This window comes from Meleagris gallopavo, chromosome 1 (assembly GCF_000146605.3).
Source record: "Meleagris gallopavo isolate NT-WF06-2002-E0010 breed Aviagen turkey brand Nicholas breeding stock chromosome 1, Turkey_5.1, whole genome shotgun sequence".
NCBI classification, from domain to species: Eukaryota; Metazoa; Chordata; class Aves; order Galliformes; family Phasianidae; genus Meleagris; species Meleagris gallopavo.
The window spans coordinates 45353883-45366968 of record NC_015011.2 but is presented as its reverse complement, the minus strand read 5'-3'; the positions used below and the strand labels follow the sequence as shown (position 1 = coordinate 45366968).

General features: G+C 37.6%; 1 protein-coding gene across 1 annotated transcript in view; it reads left to right on the top strand.

Moving 5' to 3' along the window:
* Nucleotides 1–13086, top strand: part of ANKS1B (ankyrin repeat and sterile alpha motif domain containing 1B) — a 407884-nt gene that overhangs the window by 88586 nt on the left and 306212 nt on the right. The window contains exon 9 of the mRNA XM_031552160.1: nt 8604–8744. Within this exon, the coding sequence (XP_031408020.1) occupies nt 8604–8744 (141 nt within the window). The remainder of the gene's footprint in view (nt 1–8603; nt 8745–13086) is intronic.

Sequence of the window (13086 nt, the reverse complement as noted above, 5' to 3'; positions counted from 1 at the left end):
ACTCCAGGCAATCCTACAGGCTTGGGGAGGTGTGGCTGGAAAGCTGCCTGGTGGAAAGGGATCTTGGTGTTCTGAACGTGTCAGCTGAACATTAGCTAGCAATGTGCCCTGGTGGCCAAGAAGGCCAATGGCATCTTGGCTTGTATCAGGAATGGTGTGGTGAGCAGGATTAGGGAAGTCATCCTGCCCCTGTACTCGGCATTGGTGAGGCCTCACCTCGAGTACTGTGTTCAGTTTTGGGCACCTCAGTACAGAAAGGATGTGGAGGTACTGGAGCAGGTCCAGAGAAGGGCAACGAGGCTAGTGAAGGGCTTGGAAAATCAGCTGTATGAGGAGAGGCTGAGGGAGCTGGGGCTGTTTAGTCTGGGGAAGAGGCAGCTGAGGGGAGACCTTATTGCTCTCTTCCAGTACCTGAATGGTGCTTACAGTGAGAGCGGGGTTGGTCTCCTCTCACTGGTGACAGGTGACAAGACGAGGGGAAATGGCCTCAAGTTGCGCCAAGGTAAGTTTAGGTTGGATGTTAGGAAAGGGTGGTTAAACATTGGAATAGGGTCCCCAGGGAGGTGGTTGAGTCACCGTCCCTGGATGTGTTTAAGAGCCGTTTGGATGTGGTGCTCAGGGACATGATTTAGCAGAGGGTTGTTAGAGTTAGGGTACTATGGTTAGGCTGCAGTTTGGACTTGATGATCCTTGAGGTCCCTTCCAACCTGAGTAATTCTATGATTCTATGATTCTCCAAGCAATATTTTCTTTTCTTTGACTTTTAAAGCAAAAAATGCACGTCTTTGAAGTACATTTTTTAAAATGCAAAGTAAATATACTTAAACCTTTGTTTCTATTTAATATTTCTGAAAATATTGATCTTATTTTTCTGCAGGCACCTATATCTTTCATTATCTGTATCTCTCAACTGGTATGTGATTTTTTCAGTGAGTCACATTTTAGAATGAGTCATATGTATATAAACATTCAGTCCTTGATTCAGGGAGACACATAAGCTTGCCATTAACATGAGAAATCCCATTAACTTGATTGGAACTATTCATGTGCTTAAGGGTCAAGAGACTCAAATTAATGCATTTTTGCATAGCCTATATTTGAATATCCCCTTAGGTCAAATCTACAAAGCCTGTGGGATAAAAAGGCGTCCCTATAAATGCAGTTATATTAGAGAGTGTTGTTGCAAACTGTGGTTGTTGGGTTGAGTTCCCCATTGGAGCTTTATCCTTCAAAATGATAAGTTGTTTCTCCTCGGTCAAGCAAAGCACTCAGACTGCTTTGATGTTAAGTAATATCAAATCAATTATTATAAGTTAATATCAAATACCAATACCAAGTATCAGTACAGATCAGTACCAAGTGTTTGGTGTTGATATTTGGGATGAACTTTGAAAATAGTCCAATACATGAGGATTAGGTACATGTTCAAAGTCAGTTAAGCACTTATAAGTCAGGTTCACTTTGCTTCACCTAATGTTAAGAGGTAAAAATTCACTTGGAAGACAATTTAGTCCTCTTCCATGAATATTAGAATGGAATATTCCAATGCCCTGCTCAAGCAAAGCTACCTAAAGCAGCTTCTCTGGGATTGTATCCAGTTAGGTTTTGAATGTCTACAAGGAAAGAGACTCCACAGCCTCTCTTGGCAACCTGTTCTGCTGCTCAGACCACCTGGACAGTAAAACGTTTCCCGAAGTTCAGATGAAACCTCCTACATTTCAGTTTGTGCCTGTCATCTCTTGGCCTGGCACTGAGTACCATTGGGAAGAGCTTGGTTCTGTCCTCTTTGCACTCTTCTTTTGGGTATTTCCAGATGCTTATAAGATCTCCTAACCACCTCCCCTCCCTCAGCTTTCTCTTCTCCAAGCTGTAGAGTTTTAGCTCTTTCAGCCTTTCATCATAGGAGAGACGCTCCAGTCCCTTCATAATTTTCTTGGCCCTCCACTGGGCTCTATCCAATGGCTCCCCTGGAATCTTGTGTACTCAGGAGCCCAGTACCAGAGACAGTAAACCAGGTGTGACTTCACCAGTACTGAATAGAGGGAAGGAATTGCTGCCCTAGATTAATTTCTCACATGCTTATTATGATAGATATCAGTAGCATTTGCACATTGAGCAGCCATAGCTGCATTAACAGGAACATTTATGTACTTTTCGTCAGACACGTGAATTAATTATGTATGTCTAAAGTTAATACATTTTACTATTGCAAATAGTAGATGGCTGTTGAATCAGTTGACCTTTTAGTGACTTCCAGTTCCATTAATTTATTTCTAGGTTCAAAACTTACTGTGCTTGAGATCAAAACATTTCAGACAAAGACTTTTACTGCAGAATCCCAAACAAAAAAAACTGTTATGTACAGCTTGGCTGATGAGCAGTGGTGCAGAAGTCAAGATTCTCATTCTCTGGACTACTGGAGCTTGTACTTCAGTTGCTTAGAAAGATGCTACAGCAGGTACAAGGAGTACAATAGCACTGTTTTATAGAGCAAATTTTCAGATACAAAACATTATTTTTCAACAGTCACCACCATTAGTTGTGCATTTTCACTAGTGATGAGCAAGAATCTGCGTGGCACACTTGTAAAAATTTGCTCCAGCAGAAATGACCCACTGTTTCATAGCTTCTATAATGGCACAGTTGCTAGGAAAATGTTGCCATACCATCCATCTTTCATCAGCCTGAAAAGATGGATGTCAGAAGGCGCAGAATCTGGACTGTACAATGGGTGTGGCAGGACAGTCAGAAATGGTTTGTCTGAGCTCCAGTAAATCCTGAAAGATCACCCCTTTCCTATCCCAAAAGACAACACACATCATTTTGTTTTGGATGTGTTTTGATCTTTTTCTTCCATGGGGGATTCAAATGTGGCTACTCCATGGACTGCTGTTTTGATTCTGGCTCATAGTGATGACATTGCATAACGTCAATGATACTGATATGATCCAGAAATTGTCACCTTCAGCCTTGTATTGGTTCAGCTGGTCCTCATGAACTTGCATGTGGTGCTCTTTTTATTCTTGTGTGAGCATTTGTGAGTCCCACCAGGAGCAAACCGTGTCATATTCCAATATTGCCACCATTGTTTCCAGTGCATTGAGGTTGATATTCAGCTCTGTACACAGTTCGCTGGTCATAATCTCCCAATTCATATGGATGAACTGATCTAGATATAATCTTCTATTTCATGTCATGACAGCTGTGCATGGTCCTTTGGAATGAGGCTTGTCTTTCATGTTGCCATCAACACTGCTGAAACTCACCACCCACTGCCTCATTGTGTTCACTTCCACTGTTGGTCTCAATAAACATTCAGCAAGTATCAATTGGATGCAATTTTTTTTTTCATGCAGGAACTGTGTGGCATATTTTTGCTTCGTGCACTTCCATGCCAGACACCATTCTGTCAGCCTGTCCCTCTGCACCCATCTGTCACATGGCAACAAAATATAATGGAATATTGCTGGGAAGGTTCAATTTCAAATGCCAAAGCACCGAAGTCTGCCTCTGATGCTGTGGGTCAACATAATAAATTAGGGGCATTACTTTCAGAGCAGCCCTTGTACTTTCAGAGCAGTTAGTCTCATGTACTGCTGTAAATAGTCACAGAATATCTCATGCTGATTTCTGATGTAGCCCAGCATCTCTGTAAAATTTCATCTGTGATTTTGATATAGAGAAGAAAAGAGGACCACAAAGTTAGCAGTCATATTGGAGAAGTTTGCATCGTGCCCTGCATCTCACAGAGGTTGTATCAGAGATATATACAGAACGCTATTTGCCAACATTCAGCAGCTTGAAGTACAAGATTGCCCTTCTCCTGGCGTTCTCTCCTGGCTAAATACAGGAAGTGCAAACAAACTCTAATCATGCTCACAGCATGACAATGATGAAAGAAATGTAAAAAAGGAACTTATTTGTGAAAGAAATGTGCAGTGCATGGTGGAGGACGAGATAATGAGGATGGAAAATAGAAAAACACCAACCAGGGTGAAGGGTGTCTTGAAGAATGTGAGAAAGGTATGCCCAGGTCTCTAAAGCATTTCGCTGTCATTTTGTGTACAAGACATAGCAAGTCTTGTGAGTTTGCTTCCTGCTGGGATCCTTACTGAATCCCAGAAGGGTGCATTTGGTTGATGTAGGGAACCTGCTGTGGAAAAATAGTTATTGATGGTGTTACACTTTATGCTCAAATGCTGCTTTATTCTCTTCTACAGTAAGCGTTTTCCTGAGTACATCCTGGGCAATGGCTGGGGGTGCGTCAGGAACCTTGTGGCCAAGGGAGCAGTGACAGCACAGCACACTTCTTGGCTCAGTTTATAGAGGATATTCAGGAATAGGTTCCTTCCTTATTAGTTCCTCATTCACTGTAATGTAAATTTAGACTATTAGATAAAGAACTGCATTCATGGTTATTTCACAGCATTATTGCTTATCCTTTTGGGCAGATGAAGAAGTAGAGGCATGCATCTGCCACCCAGTGGTTAGGATCATATGAAATATTGGCATGGTCATATGTTTGTCAAGGCAGTTTGCTCTTCAAGAACAAACACAAAGTTATGTTTCTTTTCCTGTTGACATTTAAGAGTGGAAGAGACTTTCTCTGCTTTTTTTCATCTCTACTTATTAACCTGTCTGTTGCTAAATATTAGCTTGTTTTCTTATATCAGGAGGGAGACATCAGGTTATTGTGATCCTCAACCTGGTGTACATAAATATATTAGAAGAACAAATAGCCTGTTTACAGAATGAAATACTATTCAGTGTAAAGTTACCTACTGGGACAATTCTGCAGTTTGTGTAAATGAAGACATAAAGAGGAAGAATTCCATACATAAATTTTCAAAGACGTAATATAAATTCTCATCAAATTGGTAGTTATGTCTCAGAACCAGTGAAGTATGAAGAAATCTTGGCACTAATTATAGCAGCCCAGTGCTCTTACTTCAGGTCTTGCTATTCTCTCATTGCTGTATTGTTATTCTCTCTCTTTTTTATACACAGAAAATTCATTTTAGTCTTGCACTATTTTAAGCAGTTTATATTACTTATTTTAATGTCTCAGTTAGAATATAGCTGTCTTTTATTAGATGTTGTATTCTGCATAAGTGTCTGGTGATTTCCCTACCAATTAATACTTTTTTACAGATCATATCTGATACCTTTTAAGGTTTTCTGTCTTGATTTGTTTGAGGATCTATGATGCTTACACTATTGCCTCTTTTAACTTACAGAGTTGGCTTTTTTGAAGCTTAGTACCACAGGTTATGTTGACTTCACCGTTCTGTAATGTCAAAGTCTGTTAATTGAGCAACTGTGATCTAGGTGGCATTTTCTAGCTACATTTTCTGTTCCTTTTTTTAGTCAGAAAAGGCATATATAAAAGGTTCATAATTGTGTCTATTTTTCTTCAGAGGACAGAAAGCTCTTCCTCTCTTTTTATTTCTTTTTTTTCTTCTGGGAAGAGGGCATAAATAACTTCAATTTCACTAAACCTCTCCCCACAGGGCTATTTCAAGGCTTCCCAGCAGCATACACAAAATTAGATTTTCATGTTCGAAGGATCTCTGAGGAGGTAAAATTAAATTTTACAACAGAATGGAAAAATGAGGGAGATCTGAGCAAAAAATCAGGCTGGGAAGGGATAGCAGGAAAGTGGGTGGCCTGGGTTAAGGGTTTTGTGGTCTTGTGTGTCATTTTGAGATCCATGGATGGATTATAAGTCTTTCTACATCTCCCATCTGCCTCCCCCAGATGTCTCCATCTCCCTAGTGTATGCAAACCCACTCCTTCATTTGGGGGATTTCTGACTCCCCTTTTTCTCATGCAGTCCTTCCCCTCTTTGCAGCTGTTTTCCTTGCAGCAGCAGCTTGTTTTACTTAGTCCTTTCTGCCTGTTGTCTGGGAAGAACCAGGCTTCTGGCATCTGGGGTTGGTGAGAAAAGTGATAGTGATAGCTGCTTGTTGGGCCTTCATATGCGTTTATCTTACTGCTTTCTTTTTAGTGCTCTATCTGTAGCAGAAATCTGGGAAAGAGAAAGCAGAAATCAGTCATTCAGTATGAAAAGATCCAGCCCTACTTTTCAGTTGTCTGTAAATTAGCCTGTATTGTGTCATACCTGGATGGCATCAGAGTACCAGTCAGTGTATTCCAAATGTTCTCTAATGCATTTTGACATCTGCTGGTCCTTTTTTAAAATGGTCAGGAGATCTGATTATAGAACATTTCCAATATCATCTCATCTATATTGATAGCATTAATTTAAATTTCTGTGATATGCATTCTATCTCTGTACTCATATATTGTGTGTAATGTAAATAATAGAATTCCCTCTTGTTCTGCTTGTTTACTTTTTATTGCTCAATAATATTTTTGCTATTATCATTTTCTACTTTTTCTGTAATAGTTAAATCTCATACGTTCTTCCTCGAATTTCATTATTCATCCTCTGTTAATTATTTTAAAAAATTATCTCCAATGCTGTGTTTAATTTTTGCCTTTAGAAAGCAAATTGACTATATTTTTTTCCCTGATTTGTTTTTAACCTCTTATATTTGCTTTTAAGATCGCAGTTGATGTGTGTTATAGGCTTTTCTGCACTTAGTAATGATGCAGTTCTTTGCTTTGTGCTCCAGGGGGCAAGAAGCACTTTGTTCTGTGATCCAACAATTCTGAAATTTAAAATATGAACACAAGGTAAACACTGTGGAAGATGGCATCATAAATAGATGGGAAGGACTCATATTCTGCTTCCTTTTTCTGTCCAAATGCAAAGCAGTAATAGTCCTTTATGACCGACACTCTGCAGAGTTAACCCAATCCTTTTAATAATCCCTGTAAGAAAACTGGTTGCTATGGGAACACATTCTGTGGTACCACTTGACTGTCAAAATAACCTCATGAAATATCTTGCTAAGAATGGCTTAGAAATCGGTTTAAAATAAAAAGTAAATAAATCCACCTTACTTGTGGCTAGATGCATGAAGTCTGCAACAAGGGAGCAAACATTTCCTACATGGGAATCAGACTAGTAGAGACAGGTATATCTGGTTTCTCAACCGTGGTGAGTGAGCTGACATAGAATTTAGAAATATTTATCATGCCTGAGTTAGTGATATACCAACCTGCTATGTGCATGAGAAGTTAGCAAAGGTCCAAAGGCTAAATGAACCCCAGGTGTTACATGGTTTATTAACACCTGTCTGTGCAGTGCCTCTGCTTTGCTTGCCAGTATCCTTCAGTTCGTGTTCATCTTCAAACTGCTCTGCTGTTACTGCTCTTCTGTACCCCAGTACTTTTCCTTCTCCTCTGCATGCCCCTTCTTGCAGCATACTCCACACGTTTCTTTATTCTGTTGCCTAAAATAATCTGCAGTTAGGTGGGGTTTTGTCTGTTTGTTTGTTGCTTGAGCATAGGCCTCATAACGGTGCTTAATAGAGAGATTAATAGATGTGGTCAGCCGTTGATTCAAGCAGCATTATGCTGGCCACTCAAAAATCCAGCCACATCTGAAAGATTGCTTGACTAAGTACTCCTGGAGATAGAATTTGTTATCTGAATATCAGATGGACTTATTAAAGAAACACCAAGAAGGTTAGGACAGCTATTACATGTACTGCAGTTTAACTATGGGCAAAATAATTATCTGTGGCATAGAGATCAAGTGTGAGTAAAATCAGCAATTTTTTTTGTCATATTTTTTTTAACGCCATATTTTAAAAATCATTTGTCACTGGTTTAAATTTCCTCCTCTGGAAACCAATAGAAGTTTCCATTGCAATTCATTTAGTTGAAATGAATTATCGTTCACACTAAATAACATAAATAAATGGAAAATGTCCACATATTCTGCTTTCAGCTGTCGTAAAAAAGATAGAAACGAGTTTAAGCAAAAATCAGGCTTATTCTGTTATCACTGAGGCCAATATGGAAGTCTTAATGCTCACAGCTCAATAGCTTTTTCCAGTACCTTTCAGGCCTTCTAGTTCGTGAAAAAAAAAAGACAAATAATTTTTAAATATATATATATTTTTGTCAGCAAAGTATGCTAACGTGTTTGCTATTGGTAAATATCAAATAAAAATTGAAGCCTCACATTTTGACTGAATTTATCTTTTTTTTCCCCTATAAAAACACTGAATTAATCCATGCAAATGTAATGCAATTCCATTTTTATCTTATGAACCCAACAGATGACTATTAAAGCAAGATACCCTTAGTTCATGCTATTTCCCTATAGAAAGATACTGTATTTTTAAATATCTCAGAGCTGTTCTCAACTTAATAATGATAATAATAAAGCAAATTTTCAATTAAAATAAAGTAGAAATTGCTAATTACATGATAATCAAGAAAACAAACATATATTACTATGTTCACTCAAGTTTAAAGTATAATTACAGGTAGCTCAACATACACCTTCCTGAGAAAGTGTGATTTTTGTACAACAGAATAATGGTTGAGTAATAGCTCTGTACTGAAATAGGAGGTTATCTTTTGGCATTTATAAAAGAGAGTCTTTCAAGTTCTTTTTATTAAGTGAAATGTTTCTTTACACTCTGTCTATGTTTAATTTGAAAGTACTGCTTCTTTATGTACAGAGGCCTTCTTCAATGTGTTTATCACCAAGAGAGGATGAAGAAGATGATGGAGGTGAAAATACTTGTGGTCCTTCAGGTTTATGGGAGGCATTGACACCTTGTAATGGATGCAGGAACCTCGGATTTTCCATGCTTGCACAGGTATATGTTTACCTTTTCACCCTAAAACTCAATAACTATGGAATAGCTGCTTAATCTCTTCTCTGCCTGACCTTACAGTCATTTACAGGCTTGCCTTATCCACTTCAGAATTGTTACCTTCAGTCTTCAACTTCAAAATCCAGTTTTAAAATGAAATGTTCCTGTTGTAATCCTTTTCAGTTACCCAGCTGACTTTAATATTCAGACTGTTTGATAATTATTACCACTATTTTAGATTTTATGTTGCATAGCTTTCTCATCTGATTTAATGTGGCAAGACATTTTGCAGTCCATAGTTTCCTTTGGGATAAGTTCTCTATTTTTGACCAGCTTCTAATTAATGTAATGATATCTCAGCTACTTTCCTTATAGAATTAATTGAGGACATCATACATAACTCAACTGATGTAAGAATACAGCCTAAGTCTTCTCTTTGAAGATTATGTAAGTTAGAAAAAAAAAAAAAAAAAAACAGTCCCCTAACATTTTCAAATACTCATGATAATACTGGGAATAAATAAAAATGGATTATATACTTGGGTCTAAGACACAGCAACTCAGAGCAGGCCAGTTTGCAATAATCACCAAGGCGTGCCAACAGCTGTGTCCTCAACAAGTGATCCTGTACTGCGACAGAACAGGATGATGCTTATGGCTGCTTCTGGGTCTCCCTTGTACTCTTCCTCCTCTATAGCTTAGCACTCTAAATTCTATGACATCTTTCCTGAGCTTTTTTTGTAGCATTGGATGGAGGTCTGCCAAATTTCTATTTAGAAATGCCTGGGGTTTTGGGTTTGTTTTTTTTTTTGTCTTTTTTCTTTTTTTTTTCTTGGTTGCATCCTTATTTGGCACTGTGTTTAATGAGCTTTGTCAGAATCCTGTGTACCAGATTGGAATTAGAATCCTGTCTCACCACACTGTATACACTGTTGCTTTCATACCATGACTGTACCTTTTATTCCCCTTAGTCTCATGAGACTTGCACCTGTTTGAAGTCAATGCTAAGGCTTCCACTGCAGTCAGTGGAAACAGGATACGGCAACTAATGTACTTGAATAACAATGAGCACTGTCCTGTCTTTTATAAGCTGCTTTTGTACTCCATTCCACTTTCAGTAGCTTTTTTCTTGCTTCAAACTATCTATCATTTCAGACATTTGGCAAGGTGTAGAGCCATTGGAGTTATCCTGATTTACAATAGAAGCTCAGTAGTTAATAATTCCTCATTTTTATGAATTTGTTTTGAAAAATAATTTTTAAATGGAATTTTTCTTCTCTAAGTGTGTATTAACTGCAGTTTAATTATTGTTAAACTTTCCTGTGATGAACATATGTGTCATTTTGAAGTGATTTCCTGATTTTTAAGAACCTTCTCTGTTCCTAGTTTCTTTTTAACATAATATATATTTAAAGAATGTTACAGAATTGAAGAATGAATTTGAAAAATAGTATGAAGTTAGCCTGGTTAGTATCTCTCTCTCTCTCTTTTTTCTCTCTCTCTCTTATTTTTAATAAAGAGATTAATTTCAAGAAGGATGTAAATTTTAAGATAGTGACTACTGAATTAGTATGATTCTTTGTATTTCAGTTTTAAACTCAACTTTGCAATAACTCATCTTCCTTGCCCTGAAAACTCGCAACACTTTTAATTATGGTTCTTAAAAAAGAGAGTATATTTAATCCCCATTCTTTCACAGAATGATATAATATCTTTCTAACTCATTTTTCTCCATGAGAACTGAAGATGGAGGTAGAGGTAGTATTTAGTTTTTATTATTTTTCTTTCTTATACAAGAAAATAAAGAAACTAGCAGTGAAAAATTTCAAATTTACAAGTTGTTGAATTCGGTTGAAAAAGTGTTACCGTCACTGTTTGTGGTTTTTCAGACTATTAGCTCATCAGTGGGATCTTCCAAAATTAATTCAAATTGCAGCAGAGAGTATCTTGTTCATAGGGATGCAGAACACATGCTTTTTCTTTCACTGTTTAGAATAGGACCAACATGTTGAATTGGCCGGAAAAATTATGATGAATACATACTACAACAGTATGTTTTAGATAAAAGTACAAAAATATGCTTCTGATATTCATGTCAATACAGTGCCATGACAGAAAATGCAGATTTCAATGTGAATAAGGTAAAATAATTGTAGTTGTCAGTCTGTCTTCAAATCCATACTCTACTAAAAGGACTGAAATAGACAAAAAAGGCTCTGTGAATTACTCCTAAATACCAATGACAAGCTTCTTTTCCTGGTCTCTTCTAGAACAGATTTTGTAGTTATGTAATTAAACTCCTTTTGCACATCAAAGAAGAACAAACATTAAATTGATTCTTGGTTTGTATACACAGTAAGAGGTACAATGACAAAGTGAATTTCTGGTGTGATTATGACAGAGTCCATCTGCGAGCTACTAAGCAGACAGTATGCAGTATGCCAAAGACAAGAGCATACAAACTCGATTTCTTTACTGTAGTTACAAAAAAAGGTCTTGGCTGGAGGTAATTCTCACATGCAGGGTGTAATTTCTATCCATACTATGCTGGGAAGTTTCATTTTAATAATGGCTGTTATATAAAGTTCTGTGTAAATTGTTTTATAACCTGGTATAGTAGTAATACTGGTATTCTCAGAATTGGCATAAGGACCTCTCTTATAGTCTCACCACTGGTGAAGTCTTGGAAGAGCTTGAAGTAAAAATCTTTCTGCTTTTTTAGAAGCTTCAGTGTTTTAGAAGTTGCTTAAGTCTACATATAAACAGAACAGTTAATCAACTTCATCCAACCCTCAAAATAATCAAAAGCCAGACTGATAGGATACCCAGCTGTATCTGTAGCTTTTAATTTCTGTTACTGTGGCAGTTTTTTGTGTTTTTTTTTCCCCAAAATTAATCTTTCTTTTTAAGCAGAAACTCCATCCTTTGTAAAATTGGTATGTACATTTTGGTGGAAAATACTGACTTCCAATAATGAGTATTTTATATCTGACAGGACCTTTCTTAGGAAGGTTCTCTATTCTGTAGTTGTAAGTCAATACGAAAGGAAAACTGTTATTCAGCCTGCATAACTGAATAACTATCTTGTAAAATTTCAGAATTTCATATAATCTGAAATATACGCAAGCAGAATAAAAACAAACTCGAAAACTTTCAATTATGTAAGCCCCCTTAAGTTGTATGTACTCTACTTCTTTGGCACTTTAAAATACTAGCATAGCAGGCTTTGTTGGGAACAGTTCACTGTGCAGTGAAATGTTTGTTAAACTGAAATGGAATTTTTATAAATGACATAATAGTACTTCCACAGGTGCCTTCCATAGGTCTTCAGTTCTTGTAAATTCTTTCTGCAGTAATTACCAAGATTTTTAATGCTTTAATGTCTGTATTTCTTAACCATAGAAAAAGAAATTATGCCAATGAACTTTCCTCCTGTCTCAGATCTGGAATCAAAGAAAATGCTATTTCCCATACAGCTTTCTCTCAGACTAGCCATAGAAATAGGAGATATGTGGCAAGGTATAACAACTAGCTGGGGAGGTCACACTGTGCTCTAGATAACTACTGAAATGAAAACTGAAATATGATCCTTAAAAATGTAGTTTTTAACAGTGCCTGGTTATCATGTAAAAGCTAGAAGCCAAGTCTTATCTTTGTTACTGACCATTTAAAGGAGGGAGCTTTTATCAAGAGAGTGGTAATTCTGCTAAATATAGAAAGCTGTGCTGAATATGAAAGTTTAGATGGAGAAGTAGCACACTCAGCTAAATATCTGTGTGGGTACTTATGAGGATCTCCAAAGAAAGGCTGGCAGGACAGAGTTCAGCAGATGTTTGGGTTGCAGAGAGATCTGGACAAGTTACAGAGCTGGGCAATCACCAACCACATGATGGTTAATAAGAGCAGGTTCCAGATTTTGCACCTGCAGAGGGACAACCCTGGATATATACATATAGACTGAGCTGCTGGAGAGCAGCACCACTTAAAGGAATTTGGGGGTCTTGTCTGCTAGCATGCTGAACGAGAGACAAGGTCTGTGGGCTTAGTCAGGAACCAGGGCCAGACCATGGTAATGAGGTAGATCTGAAGTCAAGCTAGTCTGCAAGTCCTTGGCTAAAATACAGTTGTTACAGGGTTGCAGCAAACTTAGAGACTGGTTCTCTTACAATTTATCTGAGGCAGGAACTGGGACCATGAACAGAGGTGTGGGAAAGGTCCTCTGATGAGTCTGTTCAGGACATTAATCAGTAGACTCAGAACTGTGACAGATGCTGATGAAATTGATTAAATACATAAACTGGAAACAGAATTGAAATAAAGTTGTTGTTTGGCCTATTACAGCACA